The sequence below is a fragment of the Drosophila takahashii genome, chromosome 2R, assembly GCF_030179915.1.
Source record: "Drosophila takahashii strain IR98-3 E-12201 chromosome 2R, DtakHiC1v2, whole genome shotgun sequence".
NCBI lineage: Eukaryota > Metazoa > Arthropoda > Insecta > Diptera > Drosophilidae > Drosophila > Drosophila takahashii.
The window spans coordinates 32,277,052-32,303,943 of NC_091679.1; the positions used below are offsets into that span (position 1 = coordinate 32,277,052).

General features: G+C 46.5%; 1 protein-coding gene across 9 annotated transcripts; it reads right to left on the bottom strand.

The window, feature by feature from the left end:
- Nucleotides 1-26,662, bottom strand: jbug (filamin-type immunoglobulin domains fbug). 9 transcript variants are annotated; one of them, XM_070214002.1, is made up of 17 exons: nucleotides 26,582-26,662; nucleotides 22,762-23,069; nucleotides 19,784-20,434; nucleotides 19,284-19,589; nucleotides 17,973-18,709; nucleotides 17,652-17,907; nucleotides 17,144-17,485; nucleotides 16,823-17,020; nucleotides 16,234-16,661; nucleotides 15,588-16,006; nucleotides 8,110-9,121; nucleotides 7,310-7,530; nucleotides 5,083-5,231; nucleotides 2,367-4,464; nucleotides 818-2,310; nucleotides 574-753; nucleotides 1-516 (listed from the first exon to the last, which is right to left on the bottom strand). In XM_070214002.1, the coding sequence occupies exons 2-17, from the start codon at nucleotides 22,996-22,998 to the stop codon at nucleotides 385-387; spliced, it is 8,859 nt and encodes a 2,952-aa protein (XP_070070103.1). In that variant the 5' UTR covers nucleotides 22,999-23,069; nucleotides 26,582-26,662; the 3' UTR covers nucleotides 1-384. The 9 variants fall into 9 exon arrangements, with proteins under 9 accessions (XP_070070103.1, XP_070070104.1, XP_017004319.2 ...); XM_070214003.1 differs by lacking the exon at nucleotides 17,144-17,485; XM_017148830.3 differs by lacking the exon at nucleotides 26,582-26,662 and having other exon boundaries at nucleotides 22,762-23,214.
- Between the last annotated feature and the right edge of the window lie 230 nt (nucleotides 26,663-26,892).

The window sequence follows — 26,892 nt, forward strand, 5'->3', positions numbered from 1 at the left end:
AAATGAACTCAGGTATTTAATTAATGGTGTATTTCTGTATTGCATACAATGCTAAATAATTAAACCAATTGCAAGTTTTTACATTGCTCAACATATTAAAACTATAAATAGTCAAAAGCGGAAGCTTTCGTTTGGGATTAACCTAGAGATTTAGTTATTCGGCTCATTCTGTGTTTAAGTTAGCTAGTTTCGATTAGTATAACATTTTACGCTTTAGGTCTCGTGGTTAGCTTAATTATATATACTACAGGGGGTTGGATTTCCAGACCTCCTCTCCGGCTAGAGAGGCGAACAAGTTGGGGCTCGTCGCCGCGTTTGATCACGGCTAATGGACAGGGGGCTGAGGCCACTGGGGAAGACGATGACATGGTGGTTGAGCTGGCCTCATATGCCCTGCAAGTACCTTCGTAACTCCTCCTCGGTGTCGAAGATCATGACCGGGAAGGGCGATCCGGGCACAAATTCTCCAGCCCATTTCACCTCGACGCGATAGTCGCCCGGTTCGGTTGGATCGTACTGGAAATTATATGATATGGTAAGCGGTAATTCAAATGCTATACTTTTAGAACTCACTTTGCAGAGTATGGTGCGATCCTTCTGACTCTCTCGCTGCATCTCCACGCGGAAAGCTCCTTTGGGTCCCCGAACCCGAACGGTCAACTGACCAGCTCCAGCACCTCGAGTGTCGCAGATGAAGCGCGACTGGAAGGTGGCCAACACGCCATGCTCGATACCAGGACCATAGACGCGGACCTAGGGATAAAATAGGATTTATGGTAAAGGAATCATTTCTAAAGAGATTATGATGTCAACCCACTTTACTGGCATCCGGTGCTCCGGCCACTTTCAGTGCGAACGGAGAACCCGGCACATTTTGTCCACCATATTTAATGGTCAACAGGTGACGACCCGGTTCCTGAGGCTTAATGTTCAGGGTGAATGTGGCATCGCCATGGTCGTACAGCTCGCAATAGGCCACCTTGCGTACGCCGGCGCAGTGGGCGGTCAGTTCGCCGGGTCCTGCTCTCCTGGTGTCTATCCAGGACTTGATGTCCTTGCCGACTATCCCATGACGCAGTCCCTCGCCGGAGGCTATGACCTTCGAGGCATCCATCGAGGAGCCAACGGCCACCGTCAACGGACATCCCTTGACCAAGCGACCGTTCCACTTGACGGACAGATTTAGAGTGCCGGTTGTGGATTTCAGGGGAGTGTAAGAGGCCATCCAGATGTTCTCCGAGGGCCTCGGCTGCGACAGGCTCACTGGCAGCGAAGTGTTGTCCTGGCTGGTGAGGATCACCTCGGGTCTGCCGGCCGGCGCATTCGAGGCGTCGATGGTGAAGTGAGCCGCCTCTCCAGCCTGAGCTGCAGCCAAACCACGACCCATGAGCTGCACCTTATCCGCCGCCTGTTGACCCGTCACAAAGGCACTCCTCGGGCACTGGGTGATGGTCAGACCGCTCCAAGTCAGGTCCAAATCATGTTCGCCGGCAGCCAGATTCTCGCCCGTGATGTTCAGGCACATCTTGCCGTCTACCATTTTGTCCACCGGTATTTCGATGCCATCGATGCTGCAGACCAGCTTACCCGGACCCGCATTCTCCACATCGAAGATGATGCGGGCGGGCAGAATCAAACGGCCATCGTGATCCACCAAAGTGCCCCAGCCACCCACGGGCGTGACCTTGTTGGACTCCACGCAGCTGATGTGCCACGGAGATCCCGGAAAGCTTCCCCTGTTCGGACAGCTGGCTCGGATCTCGTACTTGCCCACGGAGAGAATGGTGTACGAGATGCGCCACTCGTTGTTGCCCAGCGCCTTGATCTTGGGCTCTATCCGCTCGCCATACTCGTCCAGTCGCTCGATCTGGACATTCGGCGCAATGGGGCAGTAGACCACGAAGGAGGCCTCCTTGTTCCGGTGGCACACCTCCAGTCCATGGCCAGCGGCCCGGGCGTCGTTCCTTACGCCGCTGGAGGAGGCGGTGAAGTTAAGCGGCGAGCTGGGAATCGTCTCTCCGCCGTACATCAGGGTCAACTTGTAATTGCCCGGCTGCGAGGGCACAAACTCCACGTTGTAGACGCCCTCCGACTGCTCGGCTATCAAAACGGGAAGGCTCTGATTGCTGGGCGATATGGCAAAGGCCTCCAGTTCGGCGGTTCCGGCATTGTCCGTGCGAACGGTGAAACTGTTGGGACTGTGAAGGGCCAGCGGTTCCTTGGTGACCCCCTGGGTGGTAACCTTGCTGCTGTCGAAGGACTCGCAGGTGAAGGGACTACCCGGCAGGGGCTTCGATTGGTGCAGCACCTCTGTTGAAATATACAGATTAGATAGATGAACTGGAATATCCCTGAGTATTACTCACCAATCACACACTGTCCCGGCTTGTTGATGGTAAACTCCGCCTGCAAATGTCCGTTCTTCGTCTGATAGCATCGCACTGGCAGAGCCTGACCACCTGGTCCCGACACCACCACATCGAACTCCCTGGCCGGCCTCTTCACCGTGTCAATGGCAAACGACGTGGTCTTGCCCACTCGCGACTGATACAATCCCAGTCCACTGACGCTGATCTCCTTGCCGGCACTCGCGGGCAGAACACCGATCTCCAGGGGCTTCAGCGAGATGGGCACTTCGTTGAACAGGATGCTGATCTTGTGGGGAGCCACACGCGTGGGCTGGTAAACAATCTCGTAGACTCCGTTCTTGCTGGGTCCGCGGATGGTGTGCGGCACTTCGGTGGCTCCACAACGCACCAAAGCCGAAAGATCTCCCTGACCCGCTTCGTTCAGGGACACCCCGATGCTGGCAGGCCGGTGGCAGAAGGCCTCACTCACCTCGGTGATCTTCACCAGGGTGGGATCAAAGACGCACAGGGTGCGCGATCCAATGTGCTGACGGGTCTCGCGATCTATAAACCGCAACGTGTAGTTCCCGGTCATGTGGGTCCGGAACTCCGCCGTCTGCCTGTTGATCGAATACGGCACCGACTTCTGATCCGGCGAGAAGATCTCAACGATCTGATCATCGGCTGGGAAATCAATGGCTGCTAAGCTGCCAATCTGAATGTGCTGCGTGTGCTGCTGGATGTCCACGCGGAATGGACTTCCGTCCACGGCCACCTCGTTGAAGGTGATGTTCACGTAGTGCGGTTCGGTGCTCTGGGGCACAAAGGTCACATCGTAGAGGCCGCGGGCACAGGCCACCACCTCGGCCTTGACGGTGCTGCTGTCCGTGGAGACGACCAGCTCGAGGGTTCCTTCGCCAGCTCCCGCCGCGTCCACACTGAAGGTCACGGGGACACCCAGGTTGGCCGGTCCGTACTGCTGCTCCAGGCCACTGATGCTCACCCTCGAGACATCGAAGACATTGCAACTAAAGGGGGATCCGTTGATGTGCTGATCATTGGCAGTCACGCTGATCAGGTGACGACCCACGGTGGTTGGGCGAAACGAGGCCGAGTAACTGCCTCCATCGTGCTGACTCAACTGGCAGTGCTCGTTATCGCCCGACGGCGAGGTCACAAATATCTGCGGCTCCACGCCCTCGAAGCCCTCCAGTTCGAAGGTGTTGTCCATTTTGACGGCCGCTTGCTTCAGGCACTCACCCATGGCCATGGCCCTGGGTAGTCGTCCCATCGAGGGAGAAGCCGCTGCAGCGGCGATGTGACAGCTGAATGGCGAGCCCGGCACCGGATGTCCATTGAATCGCACCGACAGCGAGTGGGTGGCCGCCTCCGTGGGCTTAAAGTTCACCTTGAACCGGGCATTGCCCTCGGATTGGACAAAGTTCGGCACGTTCTTGCCGTTAACGGCCACTATGATCTCCAGGTTGCCGGCTCCCGCCTGCGAGGCATTGATCCCAAAACTAACACTCTTGTTGACCACGCCGGCACGGATGTCGGTGACGATGACCTTCTCGGCGGAGTAGGCCTTCAGCAGGAAGGGGCTGCCCTCCACGTGGCCACCGCCGGGCAGACGAACCTCCACCGAGTGGTCGCCCACCTCCATGGGCTCGAACTTGACGTTGTAGCCCAGGGTGGCCGAACCCAAGGGGTCGATCTTGACGGGCACACTTCGTCTGGCCGGGCCCAGTACCTCGACAGTGGGCTTGGTGTCCGACTCCACCACGAACTCAAACAGCCGACCCACGCTGACCTTGTCCATCGTTTCGGGGGACTGAATGCGGGCGGCTGCTGCCACGCGGCATGTGAACGGGGAGCCCGGAACATCTTGGCTATTGAAGCGCAGCTCCACCGTGTGACTCTCAGCCTCGCGCGGTGTGAAGCTGATCGCGTAGGTGTGCTGACCCTGAGCCTGGGCGGAGGTCGGTACCCTGCCGCCGTTGACGGTCACCTCCAAGTTTCCGGGTCCCGCCTGGGATGTCTCCACCAGGAAGGTGACTGCCTTGCCCACTGTGCCACTGCTCACATTCTTCACCTTGATGGCGCTGACATCGTAGACCTGGGATGAGAAGCATTTTGGTGAATATAAGTTAAGGGAGGAATATATTAAGGCTTGTCCATTTTTCACTAAGAAGGTTAATGTCTTACCTAGTTTAAATTATAATTCATTTTATTTTACGCCTCGTAGGTATAGATTATTACGTCTTTCATTGATTTGCTTATTTTTTGTATTTGGAAATTACAATTAAATCAATTGATATTTATTTTAAACTTTAGGCATTCCAAAAAAGCTTTTCTAATTTGATATGTAGGTATTTATTTGTACTATTGTACAAAGTGACCGATGTTAATCAAAAAGACATTATACGGGATAATAAATCAAATAAATAAATGAAAATAAAAAAAAATTCCATTTTTTATCAAAGTAGAGAAAAATCGAATCTAAACCTTTTAACAGGCATTCTGAAAATTACGTTGCCGTTTTATGACCTAAGTAGTACTTAGTAAGTACCTACTGAATTTGCAATAAATCTGCAAGTTTACTAAGCTATAAAATCTAGTTTCTACCCCATAACTAAACCGAAGGACTTTTTAAAGCATATGTAGCATATTTTTTTTAGTTTATTCATACATTCAATAAATATTAATTTTAGTATATTAAATCCCCTGCACTCACCTTGGCCGCATAGGGACTTCCGGCGGTGGCCAATCCGTTGACCGTGACATTCACTCGATGCTCGCCCACGACTCGGGGCACGAACTCCGCCTTGAAGACGCCGTCGGCCGACTGATGCACTTGCGCCGGAACCGACTGGCCAGCGGGTCCTGATTCGGCAGCGATTTGCGTTGGTTTTGTTTATCATTTCGTATTCGATTTTAGTATTGATTAATTATTGTGTGTTTGGTTTGATTTTCATTTTGATTTTCAGTTGCGACGCGGCCGGAAACGAGTTTGAGATTGATTTCGTTTGTTTGTTTTGTTGAAATTCGATAATTGGGCAACGATTCGATTGGGTCAGATGTGTGTTGGGTTAGTGTTTAGTTTTCAGTCGCGGATGAAGCGAAAAAATTTGGAAAAATGTTCACTCGATTAGTAAGTTTAAAGGCTTAAAATGTTTTGGTGTTTGGTAGTCAGGGGTGTCTTGCGGTTAGTTGTATTTCTGAGATTAGTTCGAGTCATTTACTTGGAGTGCGGTTAGTTTTGATTGATTGTTGCATTGAGTGTGCCAGAAACGGTTAGTAAACGGAGATGTGGCAAGGGTCAGAGACAGTAGAAAATAGATATAATATACGAGTAATCCCAAGTGGATCTGTACACTGCAAACAGAACGCTGTGAAGGAGCCTGCTGGATATACAACCTATGCGAGTTTGTTTTAAACCATTTCTTTTATTATTTTTATTCGAGTAATTCTACACATTAATCAGTATGAAACAAATTAGTAAACAATCGGACATTAGTAAATACTTCATTTTGTTATTGTGTTGGCATTGAGTCTCCCTCATGGGAGACTCTTTCTGGGGTTATTTTGTGGTTCGGACGGTTAGCGAGTATATATACACCTGGTAAATAGTATATATATGTATGTATGGGGGAGAGCACGGAGACTACTCCCCCAATTAATAGTATAGGTAATATAAGTATATGCATATATTTATATATATAGTCTAGTACAAGAGATTTCGCCGTCCTGAAATATAATACAGATACAAAAGTGAGCAACATTATTACAAAAAGGACATATAATTACAAACAAGGGACAAACACAATCACAAGTAATGCACACAAAACACACAAGGAATAGGCTTGAACTACATGAGTAATAGCAACTGAATGGTATCTATGGAAACTTTAATTCCACATCTTGCTCTTTTGCATCTACTTCTAAATACCCAAAGCAAAAGCATTGAATCCTATCACTCAAGGTAGTACAGTCGAACTTCCCCATCATGAATCGAAACATCTGAATGCACTCTATAGATAATATTATCCAAGTTAAATATTAAGCTTAATGGAACTTTACACTTTCATACGTTATGGCTTAAAGGTTAAATAAATAGAGGTATTTATTATAAGCAAACTATTACCCCATATTTTGAGTATATGTTAAGGCTTAGTACTCAACCCAACAAAAAGTCGTCCAAAACAAAAAACTTCATATGAAAAACAACGTCAAAAAATTTTGTTTCATATGAAGTTCTTGTTTTGGACGACTTTTTGTTGGGTTGAGTACTAGCCCTTAAATATAAATAAAAATATATCGAAATCTAAAGCTCTTAAAAGAGGTTTTTCCTGTTAACGAAGTTCGACTGTACAAGCAAATGATAAATGGGCTCTATAATTACACAAGCACGCACAAACTACACGACTTGGCTGCGCATCTCATAAATCCACTCTCTAGGTGCAGCACCTTGTCTTTGGATTCTTAGATTCAGCTGGAGACGTCAACCACATGTGGGTTGGTCTGGTGAAAGGGGGCGGTGAAATGTGGGGGTGCGGCATGCTTGGGAGTTTCCACAACGATTTCCGCTCATACAAATTGCCTGTACAAGTCTTTGTGTGCGTGAGGTGAGACAGTGGGTGCGATGCGGATACAGATACGAGTTGAAGATACAAATTACAGATGCAGATACGGTTACTGCTACCAGATACAGGTATGTGTATGCAAATGGATCAAATCGAATAATACGCTTGGCGAACACAAACATTTAGCAAAACGAGCAATTAAATTACGAGCCTTAAGACTAAAACCAATAAATGCAATAAAACACATAAATATGGGGCCAATGAAGGGGGATACATGGGGGTTGGATAGCCCCACACAAACAGATGACTTGTGGTTAACAGGAGGTCGATTTGGGCCAAGGAGCACAGGGGCACTGCTGGCCATCACTGCCTACATACCTTCCACGTTCACCTCGATGTCCTCCAAACGGCCGCCATTGTGATTGATTACAAAAGAATTGGTCTGATGCACTGGTCCCGGGCCTCCGAGGGACACCTGCGGCCCGGCCACGCCCCCACTGATGCCGACCGTAATCGGACAGCCGGGCACGGGCATTTTGTTGAATGACACGTTGATCGTGTGCTCGCACGACTCCGTGGGCACAAACGAAACGGAAAATCTGCAAGCGGGAGGAAAAACATATTGAGATTAAAACGAAATGCATATAAAAATTTAATTTTACATATCTTACATGCAAGGCAAAAGGCGAAAAGTACTCTTTAGTCGAGTGACCCGACTATGAGATACCTCTTACTTAATCTATATGTAAAAACTCTCATTAAAATTGCTACTAAATGTTCTGTTTGTATTATAGTTTTGTATTAATAAGGGATTTTGGTGGGGAAAGGAATCTAGTGTGTAAACAACATAATAATTATGATATTTTTTAAAAATAAATCCCATTAATCCAGCTTTTATAGTTCGCTTACTCTCACCGGACTTGTGAGGCTTGGAAACACTTTCTTCTACCTGATATATTTATTTTTTAATGGCTATACTTAATTGTTCAGAAAATTACAGAAATTATAATAGCTGCAGTAATTATAGTAATAAGAAAAATGAAAATCGGGGCTCAATTAAATTAAAAAGAAAGAGTAAACTAGAAAGATTGTCTTCCTCACAATGAAAATACATTTAGACTCTCAACAAATAAAATAAAGTAAAATACTTTGAACAGGTTAAGCCAATCAACACTCACCTTGCACTGCCTTGCGGATGCACCTGCGTGGGAATGTTCTGTCCCTTGGCCGAAATCGTTATCTCCAGATTGCCCTCACCGGCATCGCCGGCATCCACGGTGAACTGCACCGGTCGGCCCATGGTTCCCCGCGAGACACTGCCCACCACCACCTTGCTGGCGTCGTAGGACTTGGCCAGGAAGGGGGTGCCCTGGACGGCGAAGCCGTTGTACTCCACATTAATCGAATGACCGCCGACCGTGGTGGGCGTGAACTCGGCGGTGAAGCCAGCGTGGATATCTCCGGTCACCCGGACGGGCAACTCGCCCTGGGGACCGCGCACACTGACGGCCAGCTCGGCGGCCCCGCCTCCGCTCACGGTGATGTGAAAGGAGGAGGGCCGGTTGACCGGGATCAGCTCCAGATTGGAGAGATTCAGGAGCACTCGCGAGGTGTCCGCCACCGCGCAGACGAAGGGACAGCCGCGCACCGTTTCGCCATTGAACTTGATGTCAATCAAATGGGACTTGGCCTGCTCCGGCGTGAAGGAGACCAGGCACCGACCGCCGCCCACTACCTGGACATGATTGGGCACCTCGCCCTCGTTGATGGATATCTCCAGCTGGCCCTCGCCGGCGGCGCTGGCGTCCACGCGGAACTGGCACGGCTGGCCGACCACGCCGCCATTCACCTCCGTCACCTGGATCAGGCTGGAGTCGTAGACCTTGGCGATCAGCGGGCCGCCAGCGATCTTCGTGCCGTTGATCGACGCATCGATCACATGGGTGCCCACCTCGGTGGGCACGAACTCGATGCGAGCGGCACCATTTGCCGCCTCGTGGGTGACTCTGGCGTTCAGCTTCGACTTGCTAGGGGTCAAAACCGTTGCCACGCACTCGCCCTTACTCAGGCTTTGTCCAGGAGGCGGCAGTATCTCAAAAACCGCCGGCGTATTGGCGGGTACCAGGCGAGTGGATTCGCCCAGAGCGGTCAGGCCGGGTGAGGACATGATTTCAGCGTGCCACGGTGAACCTGTAAGTGAGAAGGACAAACAAATCGATTAGTTAGTCAGTGGCAAACAATGGAGATTGCTTGGGAAAATAGCCATTTTAAAGCAGACAACTTAACGAAACGACTGGCAAATAACGATAGTTGACCCACAAAACCACCTGCAGCTCTGGTAATTGATATGGATGCCCCAGCGGGTGGGTCAAACACTTTGAGAATGATAACCCGTCATGCTCCACATTCAATCATGATTGGCATCACCATTAAGATAATCAACTCAAAAGATACTAGTGCAAAAACTGCTCCACATTTTCAGAGATTAGAGTTCTTTGCATCTGCTTAACGTTAGACAAATTATTAGGTCAAGTTAAAGAGAAATGACAGGTTCTGAAAAATAACTGTAAAACTTAAAGAACTAACAATTTTTGACCCAGAAAGTAGAGCTTGCAATTGCATCTGTGGTAATTTATAGGAACGAAAAATATAGCTATTGGATAGGAGGTAAATTATTTGGTTTGTTCCATATTTTATTTATATTTCCATCTCATTAAGACTTTGAGAGATTATAAATACATATTCCAAGTTTAATAGGAGAAACCTTCTTATAGAATTCATGTTCAATTTAAATGGCAAGTTCTTACTGAAACTAAATGATTCATATAGGGGAGAGTGGGGGAATTTCGTCACAGGGGCAATTTCGTCACCTGCAATATCTCGGAATCCATCAGTCGTAAAAATATATAATTTTTTTGTTTTAGTCCTTCAAGACGGCCAGACACGACCAATGCATTTGTTTTGCACAGAAGGCCAAGATAATTAAGCTATAATATTAAATGTGTTTTAACAGTTCAAAAGCTACATTTAGTTCTCGACGAAATTTTTTCTGTATGCCACAATTCAAAAGGAATAAGATACACGATTTTTTATATAATGCACAGTGCTATAATGTGCATTTCTGCGTCAGTGATTTTTAACTTCGCGCCTAATTTCGCAAGAAAAATAATTATTTCTAAAAAAGCACGGTCTGGGGAAATTTCGCCACCCTACGCTAAGGGTAAATTCGCACCTATTTTAAATACATATTTTTATATTTGACGAGCTGGCTAACGAACAGACTACCAGCAGCAGCAACAAATATAGGACGTCAACAAAAATTGTACGCTTGATCAGTGTAGCATATTTTCAGGCGTTAAACTCCCTACATTTTTCAGGTGACGAAATTTCCCCAGTTGTGTGGTGATTTTACCCCCCTGTGTGGTGAGATTGCCCCAGTATATTGGTTTTACATTTTATTTTTTTATAAATCACCAAGCTAATTAAAACAAGAGAGAACGCTATAGTCGGGTTGGTGTCCCGACTATCTAATACCCGTCACTCCGCTAAAGGGAGTGCGAACGCTGTGTCGGGTTGGTGTCCCGACTAATAATCGTAACTCAGCTAAAGGGAGTGCGAGGGAGATAGATATATGTTGACAATTTATAAAGCGTATAACTTTTTAATGAATGGTCCGATTTGAAAAATGTCTTCTACATTTCGATAGGTATAAATATACACAACAAAATTGCATTTATACTTCTCGGAAATCTTTAAAGATGTGGGCGCAGGACCCATTTTAAAATCGTTAGTGGGCGATTGTGGGCGTTAGAGGGGGCGTGGCGCTCGGCTAAAATAAACTTGCGCTGCGTAGGAAGCCAAAGAATATGTGTGGGAAATCTCAACCTTCTAGCTTTTGTAGTTTCTGAGATCTCAGCGTTCATACAGACGGACAGACGGACAGACGGACAGACGGACAGACGGACATGGCTAGATCGACTCGGCTAGTGACCCTGATCAAGAATATATATACTTTATGGGGTCGGAAACGCTTCCTTCTAGCTGTTACATACTTTTGCACGAATCTAGTATACCCTTTTACTCTACGAGTAACGGGTATAAAAATAGGGGAATGTCACATTTTAAAGCTTGGTGCTAACCGCATTCAACAATAAAAATATAAATATGATAACGTGTCTCAAGATGGACAAAAAAAAGCTTTGAAAAAATGCTGACGAAATTCCCCCACTCTCCCCTAATTTATTAATACCAAGTTGAATTGCCTGAATTTTAGGGTAACTAGTTATTTATAGAGTAGATAGTCTAAAGTTTTCTCTTAAGAAAAAGCTTCACTTGTTGATTTATTTTATATCTCCCCAAAACTGTACAACCCAACCTCGCATTCCTTAGCCGACAAGGTTTCCGCTGCGACTTTGCATTGTTTCTCGCTGCGTCTCATTATAATTGTCGCAATCTCAATCTGTGCCGCCTGGTTGCCGCCGACAAGTGCGTATCTGTGGCTCTGCATCTGAATCTGAGTCTGTATCTGGATCTAGAGCTGCGTATCTGTGCATGAGCTTTCGTCAGTATTTGCGGCAGCCTACATTACGGTTCGAGCGACATGATTTTGTTCAGGAATGTTTCGAAATGAGCCCGAAAGCATCATTAAATCGCTCGGAGGAGCCGCAATCGAGTGGCTGGGATGCCAATTTGCGATGCTAGAGCCATTGGCAATTGGCTCGTTAAATGTTCGCTTATTTGTTGGCACTCGCATCTCACATCTCCCGGCATTTTTATTGGACACGGTTGGTTTTGGTTTATTTTTTTGCAGTTTTTTCCGTGCTTTCTGTGTTTGTTGCCCGGCGCTCAAATTTACTTTTGTTTGCAACTTTCCATGCATTTCTCTTTTAGCAATTGTTGCACTTTTCCTTTTAGTGCTCGTTTGCAGTTGCTGCTGTATGGCTGTTTTTATGGCTTTCCATGAAAATTGCTGAAACGGTCAGTCGCCAGTTCGATGGAAAAAAAATCGAGCTGTAGCTGTGTGTCATAGCTCAAAACTCGCTTCGTTTCGGGTTCCCGCCAGTTGAATCGCTTAACGCGCGACTTGTCTTTCCCTGGGAAACTTCCCTTCTCTGAACTTCGACAAAAAAACACAGACAAAGTGTCTTTTTTATTTGCCCAAGCTGTGAAAATCTCTCACTAGAAAGACACTTCCCATCATAGCACTTTGGGTCGAACAGTTTTCGTAACTGTTTCTGGCTGTTTGTTTTCGGTATTGTACCAATTGGGGCCATCATTAATCAGTTATCGCATTCTCATAACTCTGCTCATGGCCAGCGGCTATGCAAAAAGTTACAGTTAGCCGACCGCCAAAGCCCGATCCAAAGAGTCCAACGCACCCAGTTGAAAGTCAGTCGACTTCCCCGGACAATGTTGCAAGTTGCCAGTTGGCTGGTTGCTGTCGCTGCTAGGCAAGTTGCAAATTGCTAGTGGCAATTGGCAAGAGCAACTGCACTTCGACCAACTGAAAAGCTGCCTTTCTGACGCTTTTCTGGCCGGTTTCCCAGCTGGAGTGCTAATCGCAGCGCTGAGTTGTTGCCTGATGGTCGGAGAACAAGTGCAGCTATTCAGCATCTAACGCTGTTATTCAATCTGCATAGGCATCTACTGTAGACACACACTGGGAAATATCTTTGGGAAATTAACTATTTATTAGGAAAATACAGAAGAGAAAAATGGTATACAACACAAAGTTTATACATTCTCTATTTTAGATTGCACACATCCATCTCTTAATTCTTATAATATTTGCAATAATTTAATATCTTTGGTATCCTTAGTTTTCCTCAACCTTAAAGTGCCCAATCCCAAGAAAGCTTTCTGTTTATTTGTTAACTTCAATAAGTTAAAAAATTCCTTATCTTAAGAAAATATAACCTTGTTGTATTTATAAACTTCTTGTATACAAGAAATCTCTGCAGAGCGATAATAATTAAGCTTCCAAGCTCTCAAGGTGATAAAATCAAAGTCAACTAATCACAAAATCATTTTTTTTTCATTTTTTCGAATCCAGAATTTTTAAGTTACTTGTAATTCACAGTTTTTGGCTCAGTGCAGGGCACCTGTATGTGTGTTGTTTGTTTGCCTGCGGTTACGTGACTCGCCGCAGAAGCCCGTTAGATGGCCTGCAGCTGTCGCTAAAGTCTGATTCTGAATCCGAACCCGAATCTGAACCTGACCGTTACACCAAACTATTTTTCGTCTGTTACAAAGGAAGATTTACGTTTTTGTGGCTGGAGACTGGAGACTGCAGACCGGTGCTGTTGACAGTGCTAGATTGCTGCGGAATCTAAATCTGATGCTGCAAACGCGCGTGGACCTTTGTTCTTTTGCCGTTGAATCAAATCACAATCGCTGGCGGCACGTCTGAACTTGAAAGAGGTTGTTATTATTATTATTTCGTGTAGCGATTATGTCAGCGGGTTGTAAATTATTTATTTATGTGTAAGCTTATGCGCTGCCAATCTAAATTTCAACAAGGCAAGACAACGATTAAGCGAAAACGCTTATAAGAATTTGCGGAGCGTTGCACAAAATGACATCGCGGCACGACCACGACTCGGCGCACGTTTTAATCGCGTTTTACCACGACACCGGCGACACTTTGGTTTAACTACGTTTGCTTTTAAGTATTTATAATCACTCGAGTTGAACTCCAGCTCTCTGTGGGGTTGGGGGTATAAGTTATGGGGGATGTGAGGCATAGGGGGCGCGTCGAAAACCAGTTAATGCTGCTGCTTTTCGACAATTTTCGTTATTAAATTATGCACAACCCAGACAGACAGACGGGCAGGCAGTTTCACTTTGAATGGCGGTGGCTCATAAAAATCCCCAAACAGCCGAGCGCTGGAAGTGGGAATGTGTGCCAATATGCTGAGCGGAAATGGCCAAAAGCAAAGTAAAAGCGGGTAAAGGAGGCTACAAAATCGAAGAGAGAGGTGTGGCCGTCACTTATTGTTAAACAAAAAAGAAACGAAACGGAGCCAAACGAAATCGAAATGTTTGCTCACGATGCTTAAACTTTAATCAACCGAATTTATGTACATACATATTCGTGAGCTTTAAAATCGGTGGAAAGTGGCCGACGTGGCCAAGAAATCGCAATCTCAGCCGGAGATCTGGCGCATACCTGTCGCGCCCTCCGCATACCTGACTGACAACCTATCCCAACGGGTTTTGGGTTTTCGGCTGCAAAAGCAGGAGCAGCATTCAGGTAGGAAATCGAAATCGGCAGGGGGAAATCGGTTTTCTTGCTGCCACTTTGATTTCCGCCTGGGCCGCGAGATATAGCCAGATATATGTATGTACACACAATGGACTGGCATGCAACAAGTGCGCCTTGAACCACATACAACTGCAGCGCGTATCGCGTATCTGTATCTGTATCTCAGCTTGGATCGGCTCGGCTTGGCCAAGAGTGCAAGTAGCAGTTGGCAAACCAAGATGGCTGCCCCCTTTGTCACTGCGAAAATGGCTAATACAAATTGCATTGCAATGCGGAGACAGTTTTCTTTGCATTATTGATTCGGCTTAGCCAAAACACATAGCCTTTAGCCACTGAAGAAACAAAAAACCCCGCACACTGCGAGCTTCGAGCTGAAATATTTCCAGCTTAAAGGTTCATTAAACTGGTTTTCGTTCGCACAAGAGACCCCGAAAAAAACAGAGAGTGGAGGGCCGAATATTAGCATATTTCTTTGGCTTAGAAATCTCAGACACGGAATCTTTTCGATTCGCTTCACATTCCGGGAGCCCAAAAGAAGAGCTCCGTGTTCTTTAGCCAACTGTTATTTTGTTTACGCGTGGGGTTCTTGTTTCGCGTTCAACACACAATTCTTCACTTTTATCCGATTCTCCGCTAGCCACAATCACAATTTCAGTCCGTTTTTCTTGCCAATTTTCCTGGCCTTTTGCGATCCGATCTGTGGGGATCTGTTAACTGCGATGCCGCCGACGTGTCAGTTTCGTTTGGAGCGCGATCTTCGACTGCCAACGCGACTCTCGATGGGAGCGCCCTCAACCATCGGTCCGAAAACCCGTCAAGCAGGTAAGCCGATTGCTGAGCGTAATTCTCGGTGAGATCGCGTCAGGTGAGCACAGGTGAGCTCAGGTGAGAGCCACTGAGAGTCTGCGGCTGCGGGAAACTCAGAGAGCCAAGCACATGCCGCGAATTCGCCGCACAGTGTCGGGATACCTATTCAAAAACTGTTAAAAATCATACCAGGAAGTCAACCCTAATACCATCTCTTTAACACAAAATGTATAATATTAAAAAACCGCCCCAAAAGGTCATCAAAATAAATGAGTAATACACAAAAAGTAATTTTTTTTTCTTATCAAGTGCATCTTTAAAGGCATTTATAACATGTAAACCATTGTTTATCAGAAAAAATCAGAGCAATCGAAATTTTTGAAATATTTCTGTTGTTATAAAAACAAGATAAATATGAAAAACGAAATACCCTTTCATATGTAGAGTAGTAGAATAGAAGAACGAGTAATCTATTCCTATCCAAGATTATGGCCAAAATATGTGGTGTCAAGTAAGATGCCTTTATTCGTAACTAAAACACTTATCTCACCCACATATCGGGTGATGCTCGAACTCGAGACTCACCTGGAACTGTTTCGCCATTGAAAGTGATCTGCACCGTGTGCGTTCCGTGTTCGTGGGGCGTGAAGCTGGCGATGAACCTCTGACCTCCCAGCGAGCGGACCGAGGAGGTGACACGCCCGCCGTTGACCAGGATCTCCAGGTTGCCGGAGCCCGCCTTCGAGCCATCGATCTCGAACTCGACGGGTCGTCCAATGGAGCCGTTCGGGATATCCTGCACCCTAATGGCCCTGGCACCAGTGGCGTTGCTGTCTATGGGTCGAAATCTGGACAGTGAGCTGTAGCCGTAACCAGGAGAAGGTCCGTGCCCATTGCTCTCGGTAACCACATGCTCGCTGGACTCCTTTACGGTTTTAGTATATCCACCGGATTTGTCCGTATACGTGTTGTTCGAATGTGACTTGACTGTAATGGCACTGGGTCTGCAAAAAAGGTTTGAAATAAAGCAAATTTTAAATATTAATAAAAAAATAGAAGAAAACCTTTGTTTCCTAAAATCTCTTTAGAAAGTGCCTAAAAATATGTAACAATATATTTTTAAATCTTAAAGACCGCAACAAATGTATAAATTCACAGCATACTTTTAGAGATATTTAAAAGGATTTTAGTGGTTTCGTAAACTAGTTCCTATTCTTATAGCGATACTTACTTGTAGCGCTCTCCATCGTCGGGGGAATCCCGGCGATAGTCCGACTGCTGCTGCTGTTTATGCAGGGCGAACTTGTTGTACTGGGTGTTCCGGTGCGTCTCGTGGTCCAAATCCGGCCGGTTGTACTGTAGTTCCGTGTTCAGCTGCTTCTCGGTCATGTTCGCCAGCGATTCGAGCGAATTGTGCGAGAGCATGTGCTTCGTCTTGTTGATAACGTCCCAGCTGTCCCGCCTGGCGGAAGCCGGTTTCATCGAGGACACCCTCACATTGGAGGAGTGGTCGATGCGCGGCTCCGGCGATCCAGTTCGACGCAGTCGCTCGGCAGTTCCGTACAGCGAGGGACTGGCGCGAACATTCGAGTCGGTCACATAGTTCGAGGTGGACTTGTAGGTCGAGGACTTTTCCACAGTTCGCGACTCGTAGCCATTCTGGGGAAGCAAACGCGGGGATTAGTTGAGAAATGTCTTATAAAGGTGTCTAAAAGTATGCTGTAAAAATGCAAAATAAATTGTAGCATACTTTTAGACACCTTTTTAGGTTATTTCAAAATTTAAGAGATTTTAAAGTCTCAAAAAGAATATAAATTTACCTTGCTCACCGGACTGGTCAAAGGACTTCCCATCCGGTGGGTGGCCGTGGAAATGTAGGCGCTATTCGGCGAGTAACGTTGCACGGGCGAAACGGAGGCGTGTCTTGGACTGCTGGTGATATTTCGCGTAGAGCTCTCGTACTGATTGGACGTCTTGATGGTCAACGGGCTGTGGGTGTGCAGCTCGCTGGAGCGGGTCTGTAAAATATGCACAACAAATTGTTACCAAGTGTTTGACACCAAGGAAATTCACACAAAGCAGACAAGAGTTAATCTCTAGTTTCGGGGGATAGCAAATCGAAAGAACAAAAATTTAGTTACATTGAGTGTGGGACTAGGTATTGGACTAAGCGATCTGGTCAGGGTACTGGTGGCCAGCTGGTGCTGTTGGCGCTGCTGGAAGCTGCTGGTGGTGCTGCTCGTATTGGTGGAGGTCACCTCGCGCTCCTCGCGCGGCGGCGTCAACTTGGTCTTGGTAACGCCCCGCCTCTGGCTGTACAGCTCGTTCTCCTTGTCGTAGTAGTAGTCGTTCTTCGTGGAGCTGCCGTTCGAGGTCTTCGAGTCACGTCGTCCGTTCAGGCTTTCCGTGTACAGATCGGCCGAGTTAAGATACTTGACCGTGGGCGAGCCACTCAGTGGTGGAGGAGCTGGCGGCTGGTTCTCCTGTCGAAGGTAGTTTTCAGTGTGGTGTGTGTGTTTGGGGACAGGATTGGGTGGGTGGTTGGGTGTATGTGTGTTAGCCAAAACATTCAATTTTGATGGGTTGTCTGGGTGATGAGGAAGAAAATCCCATGCCGCATGCCCTCTGTGCCCCGTGACCTTGACTCACCTCGCTCTCCCGCTTATAGTACCTGGAACTCGAACTGTGATAGTCGGTGGTGTCCAACTTGGGCGAATACTGCGGCGAGTAGCTGTTGGTTCGCTCGGCCGTGTTGTGCCTCGATAAGGAGGAGTTCCGGTAGTCATTATGCCGGGCGTTCGTGGTGGAGATGAAGTGCATCGAGGGGCTCTCCGAGCGGTGTTTGCTATCATGCAGCGGACTGCTGCGCGTTTTGCCCGATCTTCCCTTGGTGCCCACGCGCATGCTGGTTAAGTTAGGATTAAGTTTCGGTTTAACAAATTTAAACAACAAAATTCAAGATCTACTCACATAAATGGGGAACCCTTGACATCGTAGCCATTGAAGTAGATGTAAACCCGGTACTTGCCATTCTGCCTGGGCATGAAGGTAACCCGGTACTTGTTCTCCACGATCTTCTCCACGGAGCAGACCAGCGAGTGCTTGTCATGCACAATGTCCACGTGCAGTTCCCCCGAAACGCCCACACCGCGTGCATCCACCTCGAAGGTATGAGCCCTCAGCGGCATGGCTCCATCCAGGCCATGAACCGAGACCCCCGATGCATCGAACACGGCACAGGTGAAGGGTCCTCCCTGGATGTGGCGGCCCTGGTACGTGATGGCTATCTCCCAGATGCCCGCCTCGTCCGGCTTGAATATGGCACTGTGTCCCTCGTCGATCTTCTTCAGCGGGCAGTTGTGCGAAATGCCCGTGGGCGAGACGGCCGTGACCAGGATGTCCTCCGTCTTCGGGGCCCCGGTGGCATTGACCAGCACCTCGACGAGGCTGCCCAGGGCACAGGGCGCCATGCCCGGCGGCGCCACCTGAAGCAGACGTGGCAGCGCCCGGAAGAAGTGTCCGCCCAGGCTGTCCTCGCCGATCTCCACCACAATCTCGTGCATCCCATAGCGCTCCGGCACAAAGACTCCCTCGCCGTGGGCATTCAGGCGCACGGGCTGTCCTGGTTGGCCGGACGGAGGAACCACGTGGCAGCGCACCGAACTGAGGCTTATGTCCCGGGACATGACGTCGATGCGGAAGTGGGTCTGCGTGTGAAACGGACATTAAACATTTACGAACTGCACATGGCACTCACGAGTTGCAAATGTGTGTACTTATACAATCGAATAATCAGAATAATAGGACCGTTCAAGTGAAGTAAAGGCCCTTGGTTTTGAAGCAATTCCTAAAAAGTTTAACTTAAGAGAGATTGGGTATGTGAACGTAAATAATTAAAATATCTAATTTAAAATTTTAAACTGCCAGCTACCAAAAATAAATAAGGATCCACTTGTACCTATAAAATATTAAGATGATAAAAGCTTTTTTCGGAAACAATCTACAAAAGTTCAAAAAGTTAGTATCAAATTGAGAAAAAGAACTAGTTTTTTCCAAAGAATTTAACTTTAGGTTGTCTTTCAGTTAACTAACTGCAGATAACCAACTTAAACCTTAACATGACATTGAGAAATCGGCCATTGGTCGTAAAGTTGTAAAATTTCACGATATAAAAGTGTCTCGACTTTAACAATTAAAAGGAAAATTTTGTACTTGTTCTAGATGTACTATTTTTCTGATCGCAATTGTAGTAGTATATATATATATTCATGCTGCACTCACCGGTTCGCCCACCCGACCGGATGTGCTCTCCAGGTAGACGTTGACCAGGTCGGATAGCGGCGGCCTTGGCGGCACCCACTGCAGGTGGGCCGCGTAGGCCATGATGCCCAGGTGCTCCACTTCCGGGTTGGCCATGTCCTTGGCCGTCAGGATGGGCTGGACGCCCAGCCGGGCACCTGCGTCCACCGCCTTGCGAATATTGTTCTCGTAGTGAAACGGATCGGTGCTGAGCTTTTCCGGTGCCGGCGCCGAGCCACCGAGTCCCTTAATTATTTCGCACATTACGCGCCCGTCGTTCCAATCGGTCTGCAATTATAAATCGCAATTAATTCGTAAGCTTCTTAATGGCGGCCAAAGGATACGGTGTAATAATTATTTATGTTTCGTTTCTGCACTTTTTACACATGTAAGCTGAATTTATTTTTATGGAACTCAAAAGCCATACTTTAATGGAATATTTAACCGACAACGGTAATGTTAAGGGATTATCAGGGACTCACCGTAAAGTTCTTCACGGGATCCTTGACCTGCGTGTTCACCCAGCGCATGGTGGCATTGTAGCCCGGTCCGCCGGGTTTCATGAAGTACGAGAGGTACGTCATGCCCGACAGCTCGTCCAGCCAGGGCGAGGCCAGGTACTCCGGTTCCAGGACCTTCGGCACTCCGAACTCGCGCTGCGCCAGGTCCATGGTCTGGGTGCAGTTGCGCACACTCTGGTTGGGATCGAGGCTGCGCCAGTGCGGGAACAGGCCCGGCTGGCAGTAGTCCAGCAGGGCGGCCAGGTTGACGCCGCTGTTCCAGTCGGTGGTCAGGTTGGTGATTCGGCAGTCCGGCAGGGCGGCCTGCAGCCAGGCCAGCATCAGCTTGCGCGGCGGGAACTTGCTGCGACCGATCTGATAGCGCACGATCAGGGACCAGATCAGGCCCAGGATCAGCTTGATGTTCCCATTGACGATGTCCACATTGCCGATGTTCACCAGCTTGATGTGATCCGCCTCGATGGACTTCAGCGCCGTGGTGGCGTTCTCCAGATAATGATGCTGGTTGGCGGGTCTGCGATTCCACGACGGCTTCAGTGGACGCGTCTGCAGGTTCTCGACGAGAGCACACAGGCAAGTGCCATCGCAGAAATCCGTGGCCCAGTCATGAACCTGAAACAACAATGGAAATTTGCATTAACTTTGCTGTATCATTAGGAACAGTAATGGGAAAAAGGTGGGAAATAAAAATACCTACGAGATTATTAAATAATTTACAAAATTTAAATTAGCTCGGTAAACTGATTCACGATCATTTTTTAGATTATTTGTATTTTTTGGTATAAACTTTTTCGGGTTTTCGGGTAATTATATACATTTCTTGAAGCTCTCTATTTTTTAAGGGTCTTAATTTGACTATGACAACTACAGTTTTTAATAAATATCATAGATTTTTCTATCTTCTGGTATTATAAAGTAGCTAAATGTATATTTGTAGTCCCCAACAGAGATTAGCAAACGTGCGAAACGCCCTCCCATGTTCGTTCATATGCAAGAAGGCCGCTTGACAGGCAGCCCTCCTAATGAGCAATCAACGCCCCTTCCGCCAACTGGTGTCCCACTTTTCAAGGTAAGCCGCCTGTTCGGAACTCGGAGCTCGCAGCTCGGTGCTCGAATCTCGGAACATGGGAGCCCAACACAGGTTCGCTGCTCGGAACTGAGCGGCTTTCTCCGCCCGGGTGCAACCAATTGTACGCGATTTTAAGCATTTGACATAAAGCTTTTTATCTGGCGACTGTCAGCATTCAGCATTCGGCGGGGGAACTGAAAAACTGGCGAGCTGGAGAGCTGGAGAGCTGGAGAGCTGGGTACGGAGACAATCGCGTGTCTGTTGCTGTTTGTTTGTGCCTAGGAAAGTATTCATTGGATGCCATAAAAATCTCGCACATAGTTGCGCCACATCTCCCTAACAAGCTGCCGCAGGTTGTTATTTGTCGTTTGCTGTTATTCTGCGCGGCACAACCTTTAAATTTTTCAGATGCCTCTGCTTTTACGATATGAACTTGGGTTTCGCAGGGAGTTGCATTTGACAGAATAGTCCCCCACTTTTACGTGCATTTTTATTTGCATGCGAAGTACTCCTACATATCAACAAAAAAATGTATTGTCATTCTAAAAAGACGTTATGGAACAAACATTTGAGTGAGTTTATTAAATTATATACACAACGAGCTCAATCATTTAAAATTCAAAGTGACATTGGCAAATTACTTAGGGTAGGGGCCCCACAAAAATTACCTTTAAGATTTTGTCTCTGTGTAATTGTGCCTGCACTTGTCATACAAAGTTGATTGCCATCTTATTTGTCTCACATTTACGCATGAACTAGAATTGTAAACAGCGCAAAAAGCGCAAACATTGGTGACTCGTTATGGTTTGGTGACCCAAATATGAAGCAGCTAGCCAGGTCATTTCGGCCTGGCTCTCAATTAGCGCTGTTTACTGGGGTCTTCAGCCTTGCTCATCGCATTCGTTTCTGGCCCAACCATAAAAAAACACGAAAATTATACACAAAACTGGGCAAGATTGCGGACAAAAGCTTTAGCTTGTTTTGTGTTTTGAGTATTGTAACTGGTAATGGGCATTCGATGCGTCGGCCTTGGCATTCAACCGGCCAAATATGGTCGCTTCAGGTCGCTCAGTGCGGTGCGTGTGAGAAAATCCGATGAGTGACAGTTCAAAAGTCCCTGGACAAACGAAATGCATTGTTGCCGTACGCAAATCCGTGTGAGTACTCTTGGAATTATTGTAATTGTAATCGCCGCTGCCACTTGCCATTGAAGTTGCTGCTCTGCGTGGGCGCTGAGCCGAGTTTTATGAGCCCGGCCATTTAAGGCAACTCGCGGAAGAGCTCGCAGGCCCAGTTTATGATGGGGATTGATATTTATTACGGGTTCTGTCACCTGCCCCAGAGTTCGTTATATGTTCATATTTAGCGAGGGATTCGAAAGACCTTGATTTAAGAGAGATTTGCATTTGGTATTTATATTTAAAAATAATACAAGTTCCTCTTAGTTTTATTCTATTTCCTTTATATCGCAAGTAATTAAAAGGTTGTAATGTTTATCAAAGTTTTTAAGCTTCTTTAAAACTTATTCTTAAAACACTTGCGAAATTTTTAAAGGTATGACCTATTTGTTTATATTATTTCTAATTCTAATTTTTAAAACCTATTGTGATTTGATAGTATAGCTCACTTCCTAGATAAAATTCCGATCTAAAACGTTTTCTATTTCACTTATCCAAGCATTCTAAGGCCCTGCTTCATCGCTGGTTCTACGAATTCCGTATTCAACGAAGCCGGCCCATTGATTGGGTAATTGTTTTTCGCGCTTGATCGATCAGACATTCAGTCGGCAGGCATTCAGTCGGTTAGAAAGTGTTACATAAGGGAGTACCAGGGGATTGTATGTATCTGTAGCTATAGCTTAGGAACTCACCTGCATTCCCGTCTCGCGCAAGTGCTCGTTGACCCAGTTGCGGAATGTGTTCGCCTGGATCTCCACCCACAGGTCCTCGTTGCCCCGGATGTTCATGCCCTTGGCGGCGGTGCCCTCGGGACTGCGGGCCACCAGGCCCGCGTGGGTGATCTTCTGCGTTTCGGTGCTGCCATCGGAGTTGTGCTTCAACAGCCCCGCGTGCGTCACCTTGGCGCCCTTAATGTCCTTGACGTCCATCTTCTCACTGCACGTCACTGCACTTCACCTGCGACTCGCACATATGTACAGGTGTAACTCGCGTTGAAACACTGGTCGGGAAATGGGTGGAAGAGGGGACAAAAGAATTTACTATTGATCGGATCGCGAGTGGGTTTAGTTTCGGTTTCGGTTTCAGTTTCAGTATCGGTTTTAGTTTCGTTTGCACACGCTCGCTGCTCGAAGCGAACTGGAATTGTTTTTCCCTGGCTCGATCTCAGCGGCTGCGGCTCTCTTGGCCTGGCCAAAACAAACGATGACGTCATGGCCAAAGCTCAAAGCTCCAGAGAGCACAAGGAGAAAAAAAAACCAAAATGCGGGGGGGTTTCGCCAGTGACTATATGAGTGTGGTGTGTGTGCGAATATCTCTGAATCTGGCTATAAAGCAAAACTGGTTTCGTCGCTTCCAAGCCAAAACGAAGCGGGCGAAAAGGAAAATTGAATACAAAAATAACAAAAAAGTAATAAAACAAAAAATAACAAAAGCAAAAAAAAAGAGTCTGAAAAATAACAGAAATCACTTAGTTTGGAATTTCGCCGCGGCAAAAGCGAGCAGATCTGGTGGGCAGTACTGAAAGACTGACTGGCTGTGGATGTTTGAGCAAGTCTTTCACAAACGCCACGCTAGAAGGCCAACATGTGTGTAAACGTGGGAGCCGCCGCTCCGCCGATGATAATGGCCGTAATCACAGTAATGAAATCTGCCACGATCAATTGTCAATTGTTTGCCCGTTTTCACTTGTCGCACTTTTACCCTAACAATTTGCGCAAACCGAAAGTTGGCCGTTGTCTGTCAGTCCATCGCTTTTTGTTGGCCTTTTTGGCATTTTTCCACACCGTGTCGCCAAAGACAACGAGGCGTCAAAAGACTGTCTAACCAACTTAATTATAGGAAATCCGGTTGCGTTTCCAACCGATATGTGCATATATCATAGCATGTCCAGTTCTGAGCTGAGCGAGGCTGGTATGCAGATTTTCGAATACAAATAGAAATACTATTTATTGACAAACACTTTTCGAATTCGGAGAGGTAAACAACTGTGAGATGACATCACTCATCACTTGCCGAGCACAGCGATGAGTTGTGGCTTGAACATTTTTCGAACGCCCCTGCGAGAGAGTACAGAGCGAGAAAATGTTACCAAAATGGGTGATAGAATCATTGAAAGCACACCTTGTAATATCAATTATCTATTTCCCATTAATTAATTACATTAATCTGTCTTTATTTGACTTAAATACAGGCTGATACCATCTTTAACCTTAAGGTCTTTTTATTTAACTCCGCTATTACATCAAATGTACTTAAATTTATTATAAACAGAGATGACAAATGAGGATCGCATTGTTGTTTTTTCTCAGTAACAAAACTGCGTTGCTTGAATGGAATAAATTAACTGGCGGGGACAGCAAAAAGTGGAAATAAATGAATTGCTCCTCCAACTTATGAGTGATCCCGCGGCTGATGTCATTTACTGACACTTGACATTGGCAATGAACCTAATTAGTTGCACTCGCAACTCGCCACTGGAGTGGAATGAGCCCCTCACCGAGTTCTATATATTCAGCTCGAGGCAAGGTCATGGGAATGGTAATGATAATGGTATTGGCAAGCGGAATGGGAATGCGAATGGGAATGACCAATCCGCTCCTTAGTTTACTCAGTTGGTCAGCGAGCAAATATCGAAAGTGTTGTCGTGACTTAAATTGGTAGAAGAGGGCCAGCTAGCCAGATAGCACACCTAGTTTAGGGCATTACGTAATGGCCAAAATATCATGACTTTGCCCTGGCAAATATCGGTGTATCTATATCACAGAATGCGATGTGCACGTAGGTGTCTGGCATTTTTTACACTTTTCGATTTGTTTGCTGTCCGAATATATATTCGTTTTTTTTTGCCTTGCCAACCCACACGACCAGCAAAATCTCGTAGTCGTCGTCATCGCGACTGCCACCCACATGGCTTTGGTTCAACGCCTCGTTCTAGACGTGGGTGCGATTTCAAGTTTGATTTGTGCCAAAACCGTGTACCAAATGGCCATTGATTTCTCAATGATTCTGTAGTGGCCGCCTAGCTACAACTCTGTTTAGATCTCGGCTGTGGGAATATATATTTGGTTAAATGTTCTGTAACAACGTCATTAACTTTGAAATATATGAGATTAACTGGAGCCCATAATTATGGTGATGGATGGGTACGGAATTTACTACGGAAAGCTCTTCATTCGTAGAATCTGTGAAAAATGAATGGAGACTGTAGGGGATTAACTCGGCTGATATGATTTTGATATTTTTCCCATGCTGACTTTAAAACCTTAACTCTATTCTCGTTACTGATTTATCTTAGTTTTATAGTTTCTGCTACTCGTTGAGATAATGTGATTTGTACCACTGCCAAAAGCTGTAGGGATCGCCTGCCAAAGCACTACCATTTTATATACCATTTTTAACAGCAGAATGAAATTAAACTAGTTTCATTGGCATTTCCTCCTTAAAGCGAATGAACCCCAACGACAAGGAGAGGGCTATTCGTTTGCCTTATGATATTACATATTCCATTTCCTGTTGGCCAAATGCGATTGTAACACTCAGCCCAGCGGCTGAGGGCCACGCCTCAAAGTTAAATGATGGCCTATTAGCGCACGCTTCTATGGCAAACGAGCGTTTATTTTTGGCAGCATTTTTATGGCGGTTCGTCATAAATAGAAAACACTCCAAGCGATGTGCTCACACATACGTATTCTTTGAGGCGCTGCCAAGTTTGTGTCTTCAGTCTTTTGATTAATGCCGTTAGGCGTCGCCAAAGCGCAGCCAAGCCAAACCTTCTTGGCTTATATACATACTCATACCAGTGTATGTTCTTTTGTTTTTTAATTTTTGCTCATTACTCTGCCTCGTTTATTCGCCTAAAAGCCGCAGCAATTACAATTGAAAATGGGTTTTAGCCAGTTTAAAAACCAATCGAACAGCGCCAGCGGAAAAACCAGATTCAGATTCAGACGCAAACTCCGACTAAGATTCAGATTCGCTTTCGGTTTAAGTTTTAGTTTTTTTGTGTTTTTGTTTTTGCTTCCCCTCGCATTCGCCTATTATGCAATGGGCTAGGCCAGATATCTGAATCTGAATATCTTATAACTGCGACTTTTGGTATTTATGCTGCTGGTGGCCAAGTTTTTGTTGCTTTTCCTTCCGATTCACACGCCTCGAGGCCCGTTCACGTGTTTAGCACAAATTCCGCACGAAACTATATGAATATATATGCCCCTCTAATTTAAGCAGCAGCTCAAAATTAGAACAGCGCTCGGCACGCAAGTCTCTGGGTTCGAAGCCAAAGAGAAATACAGAGAAATAGACTCACAGCGAAACACATGAAGATTCATAAAAAAAAACGAAATATGTAGTTAACGTTAGCGTTAGACGACGGCATCAGAAGTTATTAAAAAGTCGGGGGGAGTAGCACACACACACTGCACGGCACACAGCACAAATATGTGTAGGTATATATGGATGAGTGTACGATTGCCTGGTTTTTGTTTTGTTTCCCTTTTGGCACTTGTTGCTTACACTTCGGTTTCGCCTTCGAGAGGGGAAAAAAACGTTAATAAGACTCTTAAACAAAACACGTCCAGCGCGCACGAGTTGCTCACAACGACTGAAATTGGCAGCAGAATTAAGTCGAAGCGATCGGGCCAAAAGCTCCAGCTCCGCTCCCCGATCCATGGCTTCTCTGCACTGGAAGTTTTGAATTGGAATCCAGCGACGTCATCGTTTTTGGCCCGATCTCGGCTTGTTTTGCTTACCCGCTTTGTTGGCGCTTTTGTTTTGGGCCCCCAATTCGCTCAGGTGCCACGTTTCCGCCTAGCAAAGCGGTAAGT